This window comes from Notechis scutatus, chromosome 1 (genome assembly GCF_049901735.1).
Source record: "Notechis scutatus isolate UNSWTSFEM ecotype Mainland chromosome 1, rNotScu1.2, whole genome shotgun sequence".
In the NCBI taxonomy this organism is placed as follows: domain Eukaryota; kingdom Metazoa; phylum Chordata; class Lepidosauria; order Squamata; family Elapidae; genus Notechis; species Notechis scutatus.
In genome coordinates this window covers 307,945,764-307,967,712 of record NC_142009.1, presented here as the reverse complement: position 1 = coordinate 307,967,712, position 21,949 = coordinate 307,945,764, and the positions used below count along the sequence as shown (strand labels likewise).

The window sequence follows — 21,949 nt, the reverse complement described above, 5'->3', positions numbered from 1 at the left end:
AGAACCACCTTGTACGTTAGGAATGGAGACTCATGGTCTACATGGGCTCAAAGGGAGTTTTCTTGAGTGCAGTAAGGACCTTGTTGAGGTCCCACGTGTGATATCAATGCACTACAGGAGGCCGTAAGATTGTAGCCCCACGCAAGAAACTTGCATATGCGTGGGTGATGAGAGATGGACTGCAAGTCTCTCCTAGTGATGACCGATGGTGAGGCCACCCCTTTGCCTGCTTATATGAACAAGATAATAATGAAACGTCATATAAATAACACTGCTGTCTAACAGGTGTGCCCGAGATGGACAGCCAGAGCCATCAGAACCTTCGTAAGAACCTTGGGCAGATGACAATCCAAAGGACAGTGCAATATATTCAAAACGTTGAGTATTACAACAAAAACTAAGAGGTTTGCTATTTGAGGATCTAATTGGAATGTGGGGATGGGCCTCCATTAAGTCAATGGAGGGTAGAAAATCGCCCCTTCTGAAGCTCAGAAGTATGGAGTTCAGTATACTCATCTTAAGCCTCCTATGAACTATGGATCGATTAAGTCATTTTAAAACTAAAATTGCCCCTGCTGATCTGGTGCCACAGGCCGGTTGCCTGGATCTCCAATAAATGAACAATAGCTGTCTCCATCATGCTCCTTTTAACAGGATCCCCAGAGAGAGGGCAAATGATGCAAAGGTTCCGGGGAGAGGATGGAAATTCTATAGCCAGGCCTAATCTTCTGATATCTCTAACCCAGGAAACAGAGGTAGAGACATCCCGTCTGTCCATGAAAGGCTTGAGCCTTCCACCAATAGGGGCACAGTCGTGAGGCCTATGTTGTGCCTCGGAGTCCTCTATTTCATGTTCCTCAAGAGATTCTTTTGCTCTGCCCTCCCCTTCAGTTTCTATCTCCAGATCGGAAACTATCTGACTGTTGGTGATTCATGCGTCCAGACGGTCCCTGGAGTCTGGAGGGAAAAAGTCCCTGGTAGAGGGAACGAAGGAACCCTTCAAAAGGCTGGGAAGGATTATTTGGGGGTCCATGAAAAGAGAGGAACTTATTTTCTGCTTCTAGTCTCTATCAGAGATAGGTCAGGGGCACCACCAACCAAATTATCTCCCTATATTGGGGAGGAAGCAAGCTTCCATTGCCAATGTCTTGAGCCATAGCAGTAGGCGAGGAGTAACCTGAGATGCCCTGGCTTGAGCAGATAATTTAATAGAGTTTTGCAGCGTCCCTGTGTGCCCTGATACTGGAATTTGAGATAACCTCCCTCAGATGGCAGAGCTACCTGAGAGACGATCTAGTAAAAAAAAAGGGGGGGGATGCGGCCGACTCCGCCTTTATGGCCCCCACATCAGATCAAAATGCCCTACATGGAGACAACTCGACCCTGTATATCTTTTAACTTGAGAGCCTCTTCTGCTTCCGTTGGAATTGCAGAGGATGATAATTGCCATTATTGTTTTATCTACTATCGTGGTGATGAGAAATTTAGCAGAATCAGAAAACCAAACTAAACATTTTCTATCATATCCTGTAAGAGGGGTATCCGCCACTGAAGAGACCTCTTGTTTCTGGACGAAGTCCAAAAACCTCTGTGGGACAGTTATGACTTCCTCTTACATTATTGGTTGGGAGAAGATTAAATCGTCTGACCCCCCCCTTACAGTAACGATTGTTGGGGCGAGGGGAATGGAATATCAAGGCAGGCAGTAGTTTTTTTTTTTGAAACAACAGAGACTTGAAAAAAAAACTCTGAGGGCGAAACAGACCTTCGGGTGGTCTGGCTTAATGCCTTCAATGTCTGACATGCCCCCCCTTTTTAAGGGGATCCGCCTTTGACAGATTTTGGTCACTGTCATGAGTAGACCCTTCCTCAACCTCTTTATCTGGTCTCTAGTTCTCCCTCATCCTGTGCATCATGTGAATGTGTAACTGGATTATATAATACTTCCCTGAAGGAGGTACCTGCTGGTAATGAAGGTCCGTTCTGCATAGTCACTAAATCGAGTGAGAATCGAGGTCAGATTGTGGAGGCTGCCTAGCCATCTACTGTACCCCGGCTGCGATGCCTCTTCAGGTTGCCATGTCCCTCCAGGCCTTCAATTTGTCAGGGATATCCTCTGAAAGGAGGAATTCTGGCGTGGTCCCACAACTGTCTGTCAGGCAAGTAGCACTGCTGAAGGCCTGGGTTGAACTGGTCCCTCTGAGGCTCTCCTGGATGGCGTTGAGAGATCCAAGGATGGAGGCAAGGTGAAATATGGAACACTTCACAAATTTGCGTGTCATCCTTGCACAGGGGCCATGCTAATCTTCTCTGTATCATTCCAATTTTAGTATATGTGCTGAAGTGAGCACTCTGGAACTGGGACCAGCCTGGCTGGGGAAGAGGACTGAGACTTCTGTTCAACCTCCCTCATGCATTTTTTAAAAAAAGATATGCTTATCTAACTCATTTTGGTGTCTCTTGGCATCCTTTGTTGCCTTTAGAGGTCTCTCTAGGACGTTTTGACCTACTTTGAGTTGGTTTATTGTCCTCTGGGGGTATTTTTGGTTGCCCTTGAAGATTTTGACCTAAAGCCCACAAGGTGAGATATGTATATGTGTATGAGATATTAATGGACTGTTGACTGGTTCAGAGGACTGATGTAAACAGAGGCAGGGAATCCTCTTGATATTTGCTCCCCCCCTTTTTTTGGTAAATTCAATTGTTATGTTATTATTCATAATAATATTGATATCATTAATATTGTTATTAGTGATAATATTTTTGTTATATCTGTGCACAGCTACTAACATAAATTGTTGTGCTGTTACCAAACTCATAATTAGATGACTGAATATGGAATCAAATTGTGAGGCCAAATAGAGAACACCTTTCAGGACCTGTATTGCAATTGGGTGATCCTGCAGTCACTGACACTCAACAGCTTCCTGCCCAGATGGACACAGGCCTTGGCACTCGCTGTTACTGTGCTGCTAGAATTCTGTGAGGGCTGCCAACTTAAAAAGGAAGCCCAATAGTCAACCTCAGAAAGAGGTCCATAATCAGCATAAATGTCTCCTGGACCCTCATGGAGATCCTTGTGAGGGGAAGTGGTCTCTCAACAGATAATGCCATGGAATTCTTATAAACAAAATGATGCCAGCGTTGTTTTAGTCGTCAAGATGTAGCATCAACCATCACCTCTTATTGTGAGCCGATGCGAATCTAACTAGAATTTGAGAATTTTAGCAGGAGAACTGAGTCCTCTGGCTCCACCCGATCAATAGCCCTTGCTTCTTCTATATACCTTGCGGGAGTATATCTGAAACTACAGAATCTCCTGTGGAGAGATACCTGAGGGTAAGGATGCTCTGTCCTGCTTAGTGACCGGAGTTATAGGGAATTCCAATCAGAAGGAGAGCTCTCTTGTTGGCCAGAGCAGTATGCTGTACCCCCGCAGAGATACATTGGCGTATTGCTAATTCCATCTACAGTCTCATCTTTGTGGGGATCTTTTCCGGTAAGTCATCATCTTGACAGAATCTGGCCGCTGTTGGAGCAATGTGGCCACAGAGGCACTTTGAGACACTTGTACTGATCTAGATGATCTTGTGCAGCTGCGCTGCATCTGGATTACACAGACAGATCCAGGGGTGGTTGCAGAGGGGGATTGGAGCCGAAGTAGGCCTGGAGGAGATGAGGTTTGAGAATTTTCTTCATCCTCCCACATGAACTTCTTCATGTGTTTTTCTAGTACCTTATGGCACTTGTTAGTGTCTTTTTCTGCTGCTTAGGAGATACACTTAGAATGCTTCAATTTGTTTTGAGAATTTGACATGGCTCTTGAACTACTGCCACTTGCCATTGTGACCGCTTATTAAATTTTACTGTTAATGTGGCTGAAATGTTGGGTGGTTGGCACGCCCAGGAGCCTGAACCAGCAATGGCCAGGGAACCCTAAAACAATGCTCCCCAGTTTTGTATAATGTTATGTAAGAATACTGAATTCTTATTCTTGTTCCTATTATTATTATCATTATTATTATTTTGTTATTAATATTATTGTTTCTGAATTAGCCAAATTTGGAACACCTCATAGGCCTAGAAAGGAGGAATTGTTGGAATAAGATGTAGGCCTGTGACAGCTTCCTGCACAGGCGGACACGGGCCTTGGTGTTCGCTGTGGTGCTGCTGTTTAATTCTGTGAGGGCATAAGTCAACAGTTTCCTCCTTAATGAATAAGAGTCCAAAATAGAATAATTATATCTGAATATCTATCTATCTATCTATCTATCTGTCTGTCTGTCTGTCTGTCTGTCTGTCTGTCTATCTATCTATCTATCTATCTATCTATATACACACACACACATATGTATTAGGGTGATTTCCCTCAGGTTCCAGGAAGGAGACCCCTGCTTGGGGAAAGAAAAGCCTCTCACAGTTCCAGAAATAAAATGCAGATCACTACCGCATGGTTAGTGAGTCTGCAATGGCACCAGCCGTTATCTCTTTAGGCGTGTAATGAGTTAAATCGGCTCAGCAGCACTTCCACGCCTTGTGCGGAGTCGATACTGCAGAGTTTCCCCTTGAATAAAAAGGCACGGTGGGGCAGATGGGCACTGATGCCCCCACCCCAGACGATGTTCCCAGGGGAGAGAAAAAAGCCTCAGACCCTTTTAAAATGGAGCCTCTCCCGTCGGGTGCGGGTGGCAGCGATCGTAGCGGCTCGGCTTGAAAAGATCGTAGTGAGTTGTTAGCCATGCAGCTGAGGCGTTATCACCTCTGATCATCTTGGGGGCGAGAGATCATTATCTGAAGCTCCCTTGGCTCGAGTTATATATCATTGAAACTAAAAGCCTTAAAGGAGTTGTTTAAAGTTTAAAAGCAAACCTTTTTCTTGTCTCCTTTTGAAGCCTTTGCTATTCCGGCCAAGGGAAAGGAAATTAAGCTGCCTATATCCACGAGGGCTGAGCAAAAAACTGGGGACGCTAGGGAGGAGTCCCGTGGAGGGGGAGGTCCTCTCAATTAAAGCCCAGCCTATCAAACAAGCGACAGAAGCATCACCCCCAAACAATGGATGCTGTGAACAGCTCATCTGGAGAATCTCCTCCTACCATGGCATCCTTTTTCCTCTACCTGTCCTAACTGAAAGCCCTATCAATTGTGGAGCTGACTGGCGACAGGGAGCTGCAGCAGAGGGAAAAGAGTCACATGCGGCTCCAGAGTAGCAGGTTGCTGACCCCTGATATAGACAAAGAAGTGTGCTTTTCTCAATTATTCACCTATTTATATATATAAAAAAGAAAAGATCCTCTCAAACTCTTTCAGTTCATTGTATCACAGAAGAACCATATTGAAAAGGATCTACTGGAACCCAGTGGCATTTCAGAATGACTTTCTTTCCATAATTATCATGTCTGAAAATTCAGTGAAAATATCACATTTTCTCATATATTTTTTTAAGATACAAAATTGCTGAACAAGACTTTATGCTCTAGAATATGACCTCAATAGATGGTTCAATCACATAGCCACACCTAAATTAGTCTATGCCCTGCTTTTCTCCCTCCCCCAAAATCATTTTTAAAAAGTCACCCAGAATTTATTTTCTTTAACAAAAAGAATCAATTAGTTCTGCAGTACTAAAATATGTAGAGAGCTGTACCTTTATTACCTTTATTATTGTCTTTGGAAAAAGAAAGTCATAAACAATAATAATCAGCCTAACATACATACAATATCTGTGCAATTTACATTAATAAATGAATGCTACTATTTGAGGTAGAAAAGTGACATTTAAACACATGTGGATTTACAAATGATGATATACATTCTCACCATAAAAGCTGTACCTGTGTGTTTTCATATAACTTCATGAAGATAACCAAGGAGGAACTATCAAGATGCATACTGCACAGCCATTTTTCCTGAACATGTATCTATTCAGAGATAGCTAATTCCTGGGGAAGTGTTTAGGTTTGTAAACTTGACTAGTCTTCAACATGGAAACCAAAACCAAATGAGATGGTTTCTATGGGTTTTTTTTAATGGAAGAAAAGCCAAAATCTTACCTGCAAGTGATGTATTTTAGTTTCATTACTTCGCAGCATTTCCTTCTGTCTCTCAATTTCTATTTCAAAGCTACAAATTTGATTATGTAAAGTTTGTATGCTCTTGTTCTTTTCCAAGCTTTCATTCTGGAGCATGGCCACCTGAAAAAAATGCTACAATTATTCCTCCAAATGTGGAAAAGCTTCAGCTATCTCTCATGGTCAATGAATTACAAAAGAAGTAAGATGGAGATAATTGTGTCCTCCTGCTTTGTCTCTTAAACAAAATAAACCTACTGGGGATGTGTTCTGTGGCCAGGACTGAAGCTATTATATGTGTAGTAATTAAGTGAAACTACAAGTGATGAAAGCCAAAATCAGCCTGTAGTAATTTTATGAATGAAATCACACAAAGGAAAAAATGAAAGAGGGAAAAGCTTTGTTGATATTCCTGAAAGTAATCAATCCATGCTTTTGTTTCCTTAAAATTCTCAGCCAACTTTCTAGACTTTTGAACAGTTTCATAAAAGATTGCTAACTAGTACATTTTATTCACAGCATGTGTCACCCACAAGAACTTGCACATGGTTCATCACTGTATTTCCTCCCTAAAAATATCTTGCACCTGGAATTCAACCCTCTTGTCTTGCCAAAGGCACATTCTATATATTTGAAACTGAGAGCAACTAGAAAAAAATGTCCATGTAAAGCAAACTTTATCGAAAACTGTTAAGGATAAACATCTATGATCCATCCAACTTGTCCTTGACTATCAGTAACAGTAAAATCATACCAAGATAAACAAACATCCATTTTTCTACCATCAGTAATTAAACTGTGCAAGATCAACTAACCCTTTTTTGTTTTGTTTTTTTAAAAAAGAGGGTACTCTCCCAACACCTTGCTCTGGAACCCGAACAGTTGCAGAATGTTGAACTTTTAAAAACACAGAAACACAATGAAGATGTATGCTTAGGCACAGCAAAACTCTAGAAACTTTATTTAGCTTGCTTCCTAGTTTCAGAGCCAGTCTCAAGGTGGTATCACGCAAATAGCATTCACCATCCCAGAAATACTGCTTTATATTCCTAAATTCCCCTGCTTATCTCCACTCTATGAATAAGTGTTTATCTTAGAATTCTTTCAGGGAACACCCAGTATACCTGTTCACATATTCTAGTTTAAGAGGACAAACTTACAACACAACATCAAAGGCAATACAATTAAGAGATGCGATGATTCCTGACTATTTTAGAAAGGATACATATAAAGATATTCAGATTCTGCATTGGTACTTATTGCATGAAATATGGTGCTGGAATCTGTAGCCCTTTGGATGTTTTTTATTAATTACTGGACTCTATTGCCTTGGGCAGCTGGCCCTTGGAATCTAACAAATTCCCTAAATATGCAATATCGTAACATAATAACCTGGCACATTTTTCATATTCTGTCTATTTATTAAGGCAACCCATCTAACCGAATGTTTCAAACTTTTCACATAATAACTGTTTTCCCAAACTGGTGCTTTCCAGGTGTTTTTACCAATTCTCATCAAAGACCATGTTACCTGGGAATCATTTTGGAGTTGAAACCCAACATAATTAAATCAAAAGAAAAGTATTTCAAAAGAAATATTACATAAAGCTTTTTTAAAAGATGAGAATCAGGTTCAAATTTCACTTTAGATTATCAATATTGACATTTGAAAGCCAGTCTTTCTTTTAACAAGGCACTAGCATCGCACTTCTGAAAAAAATAAGGCTTGAATTTGTAATTTGTTTCTACCCATACAAAACTGTTTTCCAACAAAAATGGAAAAGCCCACATTTCTGAAGAAACTATTGTTTAATTGCAATTTAAGTATGTCAAATCCTAGGGCTGTTCTTTTGAGATTCAAAAACAAAAAAAGTTTCAGAGTATGTATCTGCAACTCCTTAAACTAAGCACATCTTTTCTCAGGTTTGTGAAAGAATAACTAGGCACTACTGGGGAAAGATAAATCTGCTTTAAGCTACCGCAGATGGATATGGCAGGGGTATCCTCATGCACTCTAAACCATGTACTTGCCTTTCATCTGAACAGCTGTGTTAGATATCACTTCTACCTTTGAGCCACCTTGAACAGAAAACAGGGTTTTTATATATTTGCTATTATGTTACTGAGATATTCTAGGCTTACAGAATATAGAACAGAAACTGTACTTTGGTGAGGTAGTTGAGAACTTTGGCTACTTCCAGAAGAATTGTTAATATTACAAATGAAGAAGTTCTCTTATGCCATCTCTCCATTTTGCCTGTTTTCTTGGAACACAGACAAACCATTTAATCAGAAATAACAGAATAGAAGCACAACACTCTAAAACAGGGGCTCCCAACCTGGGGTGCTCGCACCCCCTGGGGGTGCGAGATGATATTCCAGGGGGTGCGAGAAAAGTCCAGGTAAATAATAGGATATTGGCTATATGTTGGCGTTTTTATTTTCAGGGGGTGCGAGGTTCGAGTGAAATTTCTTTAGGGGTGCGGGGCGAAAAAAAGGTTGGGAACCACTGCTCTAAAACATGGATGTTCTCTGGCATTTCCCTCTGTGGGGGTAGAGATGGGATAGAAAAGAGAATTAATTCCAATATCAGCAGTGATACTCATTCCTTCTCTGAAATATTTAAGGTATTGTGAGAACACACACAAATGTTTTAGACATCTGCATGGGCTTTAATGATTTTGAGAAGTGCATAAATATTAAATTGATTTAGCTAACATCTTGAATACAACAATGTAAATAGCAAATACTGACTTCTGTTATTAGGATGCAAGAAAGCTAACATCATGACTGTGCGTTTATTTCATTGTTATATAACATAGGAATACTGATAATGCATATTTCAGGAAGTCTAATGTTAAAAATTATTATATGTTGGAGTATACTATATTTTATTATAATATTTGTTAGTCTGTCTGGGGGGAGTAAAGAAGAAAGAACAAGAAGGAAAAGGACTGGAGTTGGAACTATTATAGATAAGTTTAAATATACAATTTCATGATCCAACAAGTAGAATAAACCTTACTTTGCAATAAAATATAGGAGAAATTAATTCTGTGGTGATGCAATATGGTTCTATGAGCAATTAAAAAAAACAACCCAGAAATGCTGTTACATTTTCTGGCACAGCCTTTGTCAAAGATAGTTAATCAGTTGTAAATGATAAAAGTCTTCTGTTCTATTATTTAAAAACTTCAACTCCTTTCTTTATGAGATGAAGCCAATGGGAAATATTTTATGAGAAGCATCCAGCTAAAAGCATAATATGAATATACCACAAATTCTTGAAAAAATTACTTCAATGTTTATTTTTAAGTATGAGGCAGTTTGGTTTGGATTTGCTCTTAAATTTAAGTCATTTCATTGCCTTTGAAACTGAAGAATACTTAGATAATACTCTAAATTCCAGAACTTTACCTGTGCTCCATTAATAAAATATATTAAATATGAAAGATAATGTGAGCAGGAGATGTACCTTATTTTCCAGACAATTACTCCACTCTTTCAATAAGTCTACATGCTGCACTGCTGAGGTGGCTTCATGTGCTTTAACTTGCTGGTTTGTTCCCTGTGACAAAGAATATATTTTAGCAAGCTTCATTTTTTAAAGCAAACCTACACTAAAGTATAGCACTGGTCCATCTACAATTGAACAATATTATATATTAACCCACTGATGCATTTTCAAACATATTAACAGAGACCTATTTTAATAGAAAAACAGTACAAGTAACAGAGATTCAACTTTCCAATAATTAGTGACACAACGAAAATTTAAAAACATAACTATGTTATCATTATTTCAAATCACATTTTAGAATCATTTAGCTAACTGAAAGTTACATAGCATATTTTTTTAACAGTAAAACAGTATTTTTTAAACAGTAAAACATTCTACAAATGCTGCTCTAGCACATAATTGCCTCAAAAAGTGGCAAAATCCCTGCCTTGCTATAGTGTTGCCAATATTTCTTTAATTTCTTTACCATCCATTCATTCTCAATTAAAACACCTCTTCCTTTCACTGTTTTACCATGCAACTGTTAAGTTCCCATATCCTTATAGCAAATTCCCCGGGGAAGCTATTCTATATTAAAGCCAAATAATGGGTGCTGGTGCTGCCATCTTTGTACATAGTTATATAGAAATGAGTAGGGGAATTTCATTTTTCTCTTTTTCATCCTAGTAAAACTGGAGTTATCCAATTAAGATAATTTACAAGAGCTTCAGTCAGACAAACCAAAAATGTTTCACAGAGCCAATGTTATATGGTATGACAGACATCAACATAAAGGGAGTCTAGACAAATTCACAGTTTATAAAGTCATCAATGATAATTATGTACCACCTTCTGGGGAAGAAAAGGGAAATATGTATCTAGTTGGTTATGTAGTGATGAGATGACAAGATTATTGGCTCTGGGATGTTTGTATGATTTTAAACTTCTGTGGCACACGGCTGACTTTCACCAATCTCAAAAACTAAATATTAATCAGTTGAGATTGGTGAAGGTCAGCTGTGCTGCCACAGATCACCAGTAGATCTGACACCTATAAGCTTGGAGGGAGAAGGCAATGGCATATTATATCACTACTGTTGTTAAAAAATACTACATGGATATGCCCATGAAATTATAAAAATTGAGTTTCAACTCAATTACTTTCTCTCCATGACAGAATAAAGGAAGGACAGGTAATTGGACATTATTAACAGTGTGGTTTTAAGGGCAACAGTTGTAGCAATCATTTTCTTAGTGATATTAAAATTCCACAGGAACAAAACTTGGTGGACTGGATCAAAATTTCTAGGTTATCAAAATGATTTTGTACAGAGACATGCAGTTTCAGCTGAATAGACTGAAATGAAAACAGTCAGACCCAATTCGCCTACCCCCAAGAAATAGCAGCGACTCCTGCTTTAACAAAATAAAATTCCCTACTCTAAAGAACGTACAGAACACTTCAGTGCTGTAAGACACCAATAGTTTTGCATCTTATATAATTAAAGAAGAAATTGGAATATAGAGTACTTAAGGAAAAGAGTGTATTTGCCATTCCTTTCTGTCATACTTTTAGTACACATGCCATTTTGTTAAAGTATTATTATATAGAATAAGTTGCAAATGTAGTATCCTTTTAAATGTCAATATGTACATTGTGTTTAATATATTCAAACTATATGTAAACACATATATATTCAAACACACAACATAAAAATAAAGAAGGAACAGAGCTATTTCTTCTTAGAGCAATTGTGTTATATGCAAACCACTTAATGTTTTGATTTTATCACTCAGTGCCATTTGGTGTCTAGAGCCTTTTAGAAGAAAACAGTTTATTTGTCTTGTTACTACTTACTGATCTTATAGCATCGCTACATGGAAATACAGCCTCAGGTTAAACAGTGAGAATAATAGCTCTATATGGAACTTGGATTACACTACCCTTCCTTTCCAAATATTGAAAAATGTTAAACTATGGGGGACAAAGGATTTTGTGGATTTAACATTAGATTTTAAAAGGGGCAGTTAACATTCAAATAAATAAAATTAAGCCACATGTCATACACAAGATAGATTAGAGAGAAAAAAAGATATGCAGGGATTTTATTTCAGTGAGCTACTCTTTACTCTTATCCTTTTTAATGTAACTCTCTTGCTGGAATTTAACACTGATGTCAAATAAGCAATTTACAGAAAAACATGTACTGCACAACTTAAAATATATAAATAACATAGCCTTGCTAAAAAAAGAAGAGCCCATATCTACTTACACTAATTTGTTTTTGCATATTTAATTCTTATTGTCAAAAGAGTTAGACAAGTCTGTTCGCACTTACAATAATATTTCTAACAGATTTGTACTGGGCTATTATGTTTAGTTTTCTTGAACACAATCCACTAAATTTTGAATCTATGTGGAATACATATCCAAGTGAAATCCGTAACAGCGGAATTTATACAAGTTTTTAGACTGCTATGGATTTGATTCCACTCAAACAGGAAGAATTGAAATGTTTCTTTTCTAAAAGTAAAAAATGTATCGCTGAAACAGCTGAAATAATTAGTCTGCTTTCTTGAATTCAAAAATGTGTCTTGCATATTCTAAATTTGATATTCAAAACTGTTGAAACCATTTAAATTTCTAAAGTATGAAAAAAAGAAAAGAAAAAGGACATTACTGTAAATCCAATATGAAGCTTTTAATCACTCAAGCAACTGGATGCATTCTCTTTTCATGGATAACAAGAGACATCAAGTCCAGTCCAGAGAGTTATTAATAATATTTTCTTATTGCAGACTTTCATCAAGTATATAAATCATTATATACTGACCTGAAAAGTGCAGCCATAACGCTTAAAACTACAGGTACTTGGGGCATTAATACATTCTGACAAATGTGCATTCAACTGTAATAGGAAAAAAATGTGTGAGTTTTTTGGGGGGATGGAAAATGTATGCATAATAAGATTAAAAATATATAGGGGATGCAATACAAGTTTGTATTGTGGTTGGTTGGTTTTAGTTTATTTTAAAACCATGTTTTCTTATTACCTCCAGTTGTACTTGAGAGTATACACATACACATGTAATCACAGGAACATTCCAGTAGAATATACAAATTGACACATTTACAGTGAAACCTAATCAAATAATCATTTCAGTTAATTTCAAAAGGATTTCAGTATGTTTTTATCAAAAAGCCAATTTTTCAAAAGGCACATTAAGTAACCTTGTGGACCAATCATTCTGGATAGAGGTTTCACTGTATTAATGCACATCCTTCATGCCCTCAGGCTGCTTCCCAAATTTTTAATTCAAAACAGATTTTCATGCAAAATTCCAGTGATAAGAAAATAGAACATTTTGACAGAGACAAATATTGCATGAAACAAACATGTACATTTGTAAATTAAATTTTATTTTTACTAAAACAGCACATAGAAATAAAACTATCCTAATAGCTAAGAGCAATGGAGAATAAAATAGATATAAGGCATGAAAGAGTCAAATAGTAAATAAAGGAACGGTCTTTATTATTCCACAAAAATCTTTTGGATTCTCTCAAACTCACAGGATGCTTCATGCGCTGGCCACACCCACTCTTATTTTAGTGAAGGGGGGGAAAGTTGTGATATGTCACATGACAACTATGTGATGTTGCGAGTTTGACACCCCTGCTCTAAAGCAACACTGAATATGACTACAGTGAAATCTCGGCTGCCTGACACAATGTCAGTGGTCTCTAACATGCCTTGTTCTTCAGCCCTGTGCTTGCAACTAATGGAGATCTGACTCAGAATCATGGAGTTTGTAAAATCTCCCCAGCTCAACTTCTTGTTTATGGCATATGATAGATGCATGAGAAAAAACAGTTTTAGCTTCACTTTACAACAGAGTAAGAGTAACTGCAGGTAACATAGGATATGCTTCCATTTTGGTAAAGATTAAGATTTTTTTTTTAAGATGCTATAGAATTCGAGGGAGAAAAAAAATCTAAGAAATGCAACTTCCTACAGTAATTTTTAAATGAAGAACAGCCAATCCATGCTTCTCAAGAAGTAATTCTTTAAAATTGAATAATATCATCCTAGAGAAAAATCTGTTAAGTGTAAAGAGAATGGCACAATTTCATTTTCCTGAACAAATATCTAGGAATTATTTTTCCTTCCAGATCTCACAATTTTATTTGGTTAGCTTCATAAAAAGAAAGCTCCCTCCATTTTTTATTCACTCATGCCCCCTGTACTACACTTATTTTTTGGTTGGAGTTTTCATATTAGTGGGAGATTTTCAAGGCAGTGGAAGAGATTATTATTTCATTGCTGGCAAATCAGATGAATTGAGCAATGATAGTACCATATAAATTAGCTATTTCTACTATTTCAGAAATTTTTTGATAAACTTTCTTTATAATTTAAACTCAATAAAATTTTCCCATAAAACCCCAACTATGTTATTGGTTTATAAGCTTTATTCAACTGCAATGATTTTTGTGAATTTATTAAATAATCTAGACATTACTTGCTAATTACAAAACCTGATCAATCATTTATAGGGGTCTGGCTGAGGAATTTTGGGAGTTGAAGTCCATAAGTCTATTTCACAAGCCCACAAGTCTATTTCTTACCCAAATCTATTTCCCAGTCAGTACTGAAACCACCAAACCTTATTAACTTCAATGTAAATACTAAGACCTCTAATAAATGTTCTATCAAAAGAAGACATCCATATTAATCTCAGATCAATAAATACACCCATCATACCATTTTTTTCCTAATTAAGGTCAATGAATATGATTATAGTTATACACACTGAAGGTGAAGCATCACATTACTTCAATCAGTTGCATAGTAATGCAAGACATTATTATTCATTTGAACTTGCAAAGAAAAATTGCTTGGCAGGATATGGAATGCTAAATCATCTACCCAAATTTCTCCATCAAAGCTTTTTTTAAACCCAGGACAATTTTGGGAAACCCAGGACAAGTTCATTTGGGAAAGAAATTTGGGAATAAAATGACTAAAAAGGACCGGGGAAGTATTGCCAAGGAATGATTAATGTATCTCCTGCACTGATTTTTGCTCAGACAGACCAAAACAAACAAACAAAACAAGAAACTCCTCTATCTGTAAAGGTAATTTTTAAAATTCATTTCAGGTAGAATTTTCATCCTTTATGACTGAGTCATCTTTAATGCACCATGTAGGTATTTGGACTAGATATTACATTATATGTGTATTACTTTAGCTCCCAGTACATTCTCAAATCAAAGAGAACATTGGAGGAAATAAATAAAAGTTTGTATGTTGCTTTCTTAGAAATATTGTGCCCTCATGATTAATTAATGTAAGTTATAAGGCAAAGACTACAGATGATGAACTCAGTTTTTTATGGCAGCCTAACAGTCTAATGACTCTAAACTTACCAAGCAATTACACAATTCTTAAAATCTCCAATACTACCTATTCATTATGAAGAACAAACAAGTTTTTCTGATACCTGCGATAATTTAATGTAGTTTTAATGCAACATATAATAAGGGTAAAGGGGGAAAAATGTTGCAATCACTGCAGATGTTTGTTTACTTATTTATTTAAGAAAATTGCAGCATTGTATTCTGGGAGCTTAGAAATACTTTTAAAGTTAATTTCAGCAACAGAAAGATTGATTCCCTTGTTTTTCAAATGTATTGGAGCTTCAACAACAAAACATTCTGCAGCAACTAATATAATACAGCATGTTATCTGATTTTATAAACAGCTCTGCAATATGATTTTTACCTCTTTTCTGAGGAGTGCTGAAACACTGCACTGATGAGGACATGTAACCATAACACAAGGACAGTCTGCATCTTCATGTTTCTAAGAAAACAATAGGAGAAGTCATGCCATGTACTTGTAGATTCATAATCACTTGTACTGAACAAAAAATAAAATGGTGAAGAAGCTATTTCTTTAGACAAATAACATGACCTGTCAATATAACCTGTCAATATAATTTATTTTTAGGAGTGAAATTTCTGCCTTTTAGAGATGCACAAAATGTTTCTTCCTCCAACCCCCCATTTCAAGTGTTCCAAGTTTGAACAAAACGTACATTATCTTAAGTTCTATTATCTGGAAGTAAATGTGCACAAATGACCTTATGCTGACATACTTTTTTAAGGGTGCATTTTGCTTGTTAGTTGTGCAGCAAGGTGTGTGCGTGTATGCACATGTGATAATGATATATATACATATCACTTTTTAATGTATATGTGTATGCATGTATGTATGTTGTAAGCACAACACTTGACTGCAACACAGTAATGTTAAATTTTTATAGAAGAAAAATAAAGTGAATACTCAATAATAATTCATTAAATTACTCTACTAAAAACTATCTGACTAGCTAGGTTTTACAGGGTCTTGGTCACTGCTACTGTTTATATGCCCATTAACTTCATAATGAAATGAATGCAGAAGATTGATCTCTTTATGCTGATGATGGATCACTGAAAATTTAGGGTGTTTTTTTCTCTCTCTCCCTAGAAATGTTTCGATTCATCCTACAGCAGATAGTTTTAAAACATTGGCTGATTTTTCTGCCACTTTGCTATCCTACCTATTTCTGCAGCAATGTGATTAAAAAGAAGATAGCAAGACAGTCACAACCATTTCCAACTACTTCATTCAGAGCTTGCAATATTCCATATTTGGCTCCAACAAATACATGGACCAGCTGTTTCAGCTGTTTCAAGTTCTTTTTCAATAAGATGTAGACAGCACAAAATGTTTCAAACAAGGTTTTGTTTCAAAGTTGAAGCAAAACACAACTGAGCTTATTTTTCATATCTCAGAGTTTAAGTACAAAATATAGACTTTAGAAGGCTACAGACACGCATTTTCTTCCACTAAACTCCAAAATCTGCAAAGAAATCTCTAAGAAACAAGGTTTTAATACTGCTACTATGGTAATCAGGGTCACAACTAGCAGATACAATCAGGCATCAGATTGATAAAAGTTGCCCTTCCCAACATAAAATTATGTGATATTGTTTTTAAATTATTTTTTAAAAAACCATCAGTAATCCGTGCCGAAGATACTAGTCTCTAGAAAAGTTATTATTCATTGAATTGAAAATCCTCAATGTAACTGGGATTTCTTACTTTGCAGAACTTGTAGAGGTTACAAAAGTCTGAATTATCGGACTTCCGGTTTGAGCTTCTTCAGCGACAGACCGAAACCTTGTCTCTGCGAGGCTTCGATCTGTGCTCGCTGCTGGAGCGCCCTGAGCCGGCTGGTTTCAGGGCTAAGCCACCCCGTAGAGGTGGTGAAGAGGAGGGAGACTGCCAGCAAGGTTGAGGAGAGCTGCATCTCTCCTCCCCAGCTGGCCATTATTCCCTTTCCGGCGGTTGCAGCGGTGGTCAGAAATGGCCACCACAAAGAAGAACTCGACCGAAAAGAATGTGCAGGAGGAAGATAAGAAGAGAAAGTTTTGGTTGACCGGTCAAACAGCAAAAGCAACAAATAAGGTACCCTGAATTTAAACTGTTAAAAAACAATAACATTGTTCCCTAAGAAGATTTTTAAGCTGTGAAGGAGAGAGAAAAGGGAAAAGATTTGGTTTTCTCCTTTTCCTATACTGACAGCTAAGAGACTTAAGCAAGAAATTTGAAAAAAATCCACTTTGACATCAATACGCATTTAATGCTGAAAATAAAAAGTCAAAGGGATAATAAAGATTTCTGGATAATTAAAACTTTTGAAAACAGGAAAGGAGAGAGGAAGAATAAAAGGGCAGGATCTGGAAGGGAGGAGACTGCCTGGAATTAAAAAGAACTTACAGCAAAATCTCAACAAGACTTCCAAAAGATACATTCTAACTGAAATATCGCAACAAAAACCCCAGGAAGAGAAAGTCGAAAAGAAATAAGAAGATATAACTTGGGACTATCTGGATTACTTGATGATTTCTGGATTCTTGGTTATTGTTTTGAATGACTAAAATCAATCGGTGGTTGTTTAAAACTTTTTAAAATGGCTCCACTTTTAGAAGGACTGAAAATGGAACTTAAAAAGTACAAAGAAGATGCACAAGAAGGAGAGGTTCTTTGGCTTCGTATTTCAGTTTTTAGAAATGGAGATTTGGAATTATGAGAAACAACAAGAAATGCCTGCAGAACAAGAAGATTGCGACAAAGAAGAAGCCATCTTTAATGAACAAGTAATCTTAGATGGGGGAAAGAAAGGAAAGGGGAGAAAGAGAATGGAAAGTTTAAGATTGGGAAAAACAACTCCAAAAAAAAAAAAAAATAGAGGGAAAAGTAAGTATAAAATCAGAAAGCAACAGAAGAGGGAAATGCAGAAGAGAGAATTAGAACTAGAGAAACAAGGGGGTAAAAAGGGGAGGGAGAAGATGAGAGGGAAGAAAGAAAGGAAAAGAAGTTATAAAGGACAGAAGCAAAATATAGTAAAACAGGGTCTATTTAGAGATAATGGGTGAAAACTTAACGGAAAAAGGGATTCTGCAAAGGTACATAAGATAGTATGGTTATATTAGAATGAAACAATGTATGATTAAAATGTCTGATAAAATAGCTATCGTAATTCAGTGGAATGCTTGTCAATAAATAAATGTAACAAAAGGTATATTTAATGATTTATAAAACATATGTGAAGAGAAATAAGGGAAAAATTAATTATGGAGATTATATGTGTTTTTAAGGAAGTATGATATTTAATTGAAAAGAAGTGTTAAAGATGTTATGGTTTTAATGATAGAACTGAACTGGAATGGAATGAGGGTTTATAATTACATATATTTACAATCTTTCTTTTTTTAAAAAGAAAATAGTGTGTATTATAAGAATGTACCAAGCAGAATTCGATTGGAAGTTATGTATTATGTATTATATTGAAGGTCATAAACTTAAGGTATATATTGAAGTTTAAATAAGAGTTGAATGGATGTAATTAAAAGATATAAAGGTATCATACTCCAATTAGTAACTACAGGAGAAAATTTGTTTAATGAGAAAAGATATGAAATTGAAACAGAACAGTCAAAAGTATAAATATAATGATTTGAATTGAGATGAGATAATCAAAAGAAAAGTGAGAAAATTAAAAGAGGGGAAAAACTATATAGAAAATGTAAAATAGTATAAGATATGGAATAGAATACAAAAAGGAGCATGAAATTGAGTTTTGTGTCTGTATAAAGAAGTTCAACCCGGGACCATGCTATTTTCAAAAAAGATGTTTTACTTGCATTTTGTGTGTGAAAACCCAAATAAAACTTTATTTAAAAAAAAAAGTCTGAATTATCAAAAGCAGAAAAATATAAAAGCTTATTTGTATAATTTTCATTCCATCCCCCGGTCCTGTACAGCATCCTTCTTTCCTGCCTCTTTATTTTGAAGTCCTGGAATTTATGACCATAAGGAAAAAATCAATTGGTTTCCTCTATTATTTGAGAACTCACTCTCACGCATGTAAAATGATTTGGAAAAAATGGTATAAGTTTCTCTTACAAATATAGCCATTAAGCACTCCTTATTAGATTCAACAGAATGAAAGATTTAAGAAATCCAAATTCTCAAAATGTTCTAAATGATGTTCATATGATGCAGCATCATTTTTTAGGGTATATGCTTCCCATTTTGTAAACTGTTTAGAAAACTTTCAAATTACAGCCTCTGGAGAGGCAGTTACTCTGGACTTAGAGAGATTGCTATCCAAATCGTGGTTATCTATTTGAAATAATTGTATCAAAAATATTCCTCCATTTTTCAATCAAGGAAATAAAAGTGACCTTAGGAGACTTCAGCCTTTTGGACTTTCTCCATTCAATCCCATTTACAAGGCTGCTAATTGTAATGAATCAGAAACAATGGAGAAAAAGTGTATTGTTATTATATTAAAGAGAGTGCGTATGGCATCGAATGAACTGTCTGTCTTAAAGGCTCCCAGATTCTTCAAAAGACCTTGTTCACCATAGATAGTTTCCTGAAAAGTTGTTTTGCTTTCTAAGAAGACATACTTACTTGTATCATAATGATTGGCACTTGGCTTTTACAGTATTTACATGTTGTTTCCCGATAGTTGCAGTTTTTTTCTATATGATCTGGTAAATCTTTTCTCAATATTTTTTCTTTACAATCGGTACGAGGACATGGAAGTTCTTCAAAGAGACAGTCATTTCTTAGATGTGTCTGAAACCAACAAGCACCAGGTCATCAATACACGAAAGGCAATACATTTAGTTTATTTATCAATGTAAAGGCAATACATTTAGTTTATTTATCAATGTAAAGATAATGAATCTTGTAAACTTTATTTAGTGATTGCAAGAAATTCAAAATATTCTTCCCCCTTGTTTTTTCTTGGGTATAAAATATATGTTAATATTGTATTAAGAGCTGAGAAAAAAGACACAAAAGCCCGGTTGCCAATAAATTTGAGATTGTCAATAAATTTGAGATTGTCACCCAGAAGTTTGAAACATCTGAATCTTCTTGCAGCAGCAGTGCAAAATTATGACACAGGTAGCCCTTGACTTAACAACAGTTCATTTAATGACCCAAATTACAACAGCACTAAAAAAAGTAACCTATGACCGTTTTTCACACTTACAACCACTGCAGCATCCCCACAATAAGAATTCAGATGCTTGACAACTGACTCATATTTATAATGGTTGCAATGTTCCATGGTCATGTGATCATCTTTTGCAACCTTCTGACAAGTAAAGTCAACGGGGAAGCCAGATTCACTTCACAACCATATTACTAACTTAACAACTGCAGTGACTCACTTAAATGTGGCAAAAAAGATTGTAAAAATGGGGTAAAATTCTCTTAACAACTGTCTCACTTAGCAACAGAAATGTTGGGCTCAGTTGCGGTCGTAAGTTGAGAACTACTGTACTCACTTCAAAACACTGACAGAAGTACACTACCAAAGTTTATTGGGGGTGGAGTACTTGAGAATTTAGTATCCAACAGCAGTGATTTTCACTGTGTTTTTATATTTTTAGTTGCCAGTCTATTATTTTTAATATGTAATCATGTAGTTAAATCAGATAACATTTTATAAATACTATCTGTCACTGTATTCCAGATACAATGGTGGATTTAAATAGGGATCTCAGAATTTGTGCATACTCATAAGTCTACTCTATCTATTGTTGTTTATCTGCACACAAAAACTCTCAACAAAAGCTTGTGCATTATATTCATGTACTTCAAAATACACTTTATTTGAAAACATGAATATCTAAATGTTTTTTTATTGGAACAACATTGAGAAATGCAAAATCTGACTCTGTATTTCTCATTTTCATAGTACACTTCAAGTGCAGATTAAGTATCTGTGTTCATTTGGAAGCCAATGTGTACTGTATGCATGTATATGAGAAGGTTTTCTCTAGTATTGTTATAGAATAGATATCCTGTACACGGATGATATTTGAGCAATTTTTTCAGAGTTTATGTGGAATGTTTGAATGGTGTCTATTCTTTATTACTGCATCTTTGAATTTATTATAGTTTGGAGTAGTAGGCTTGCTACCAGCATTGTTAAAAAAACTAGCATTGGTCCTGAGGAAATATACAAGTCATTCTCTTTTCCTTCTATCCAAATCATGTTGGTCACAATCTCACCAGCATTTTAGCCATAGGGGAAGAATAAAGTTTTCTTCTGAAGACTTCAATCAGAGTATCGACTATTGAATAATCCAAAGTTTTTTTAAAAAATCTTACTTTATCTAATGCACGGGTGTCAAACTCACAGCATCACGTTGTCATGTGATGCGTTGTGACGTTTTTCCCTTTGTGGAACTGGAGTGGCCGTGACATGCGCGTGATGCATCCAGCCTAGGGACTACCAGTTGGACACCCCTGATCTAATGTATAAATGATCTACCATTTTGCACATGCATATTATAACAACAACAATAATCCTTTAAACAAATACTGAACAGGGCTGTCAAACTCCCGGCCCATGGGCTGGATGCCCATGCCTGGTTTAGTGAAGGGGAAAAAAGTCTCGAAACGTCACATGACACTGCTGTGACAACATGAGTTTGACACTCCTGGTCTAGAGGCTTAACTTACTTCATAAATTACACCTTTGATGAGGGGTTCTTGTTAAAACAATGTGTAACTTAGGTTCAATTAATACCACAAATCATACAATCCATCCTTCAGTGATGAAAGGCGAGGGAGAGACAAAAACATACTGGAAGGTTTTCAGCTACTTACCAGCAACTGTCCCAAGGTCAATTGATCTCGACAACCTTTATTTTCATTTCTGCAGAATATCTGAAGAGCTAGAAGCTCCCTTCGACAGCAATTATCTTTAAATATCTAGAATTAACAGACATTTAATAGTT

At 36.2% G+C, this 21,949-nt stretch overlaps 1 protein-coding gene and 1 non-coding gene across 3 annotated transcripts in view; both read right to left on the bottom strand.

Moving 5' to 3' along the window:
• TRAF3 (TNF receptor associated factor 3) overlaps positions 1-21,949 on the bottom strand; it is a 91,695-nt gene that overhangs the window by 6,249 nt on the left and 63,497 nt on the right. The window contains exons 6-11 of one of the 2 annotated variants that reach the window (XM_026680203.2): positions 21,819-21,923; positions 19,602-19,769; positions 15,354-15,434; positions 12,402-12,476; positions 9,544-9,636; positions 6,051-6,191 (exon numbers count right to left, since the gene is read on the bottom strand). In XM_026680203.2, coding sequence (XP_026535988.1) covers positions 6,051-6,191; positions 9,544-9,636; positions 12,402-12,476; positions 15,354-15,434; positions 19,602-19,769; positions 21,819-21,923 — 663 coding nt within the window. The remainder of the gene's footprint in view (positions 1-6,050; positions 6,192-9,543; positions 9,637-12,401; positions 12,477-15,353; positions 15,435-19,601; positions 19,770-21,818; positions 21,924-21,949) is intronic. The other variant, XM_087952203.1, reaches the window with a different exon arrangement.
• LOC113420367 (U6 spliceosomal RNA) lies at positions 2,248-2,351 on the bottom strand. Its single transcript, XR_003372034.2, has one exon. It is a non-coding gene; the product is annotated as a U6 spliceosomal RNA (small nuclear RNA).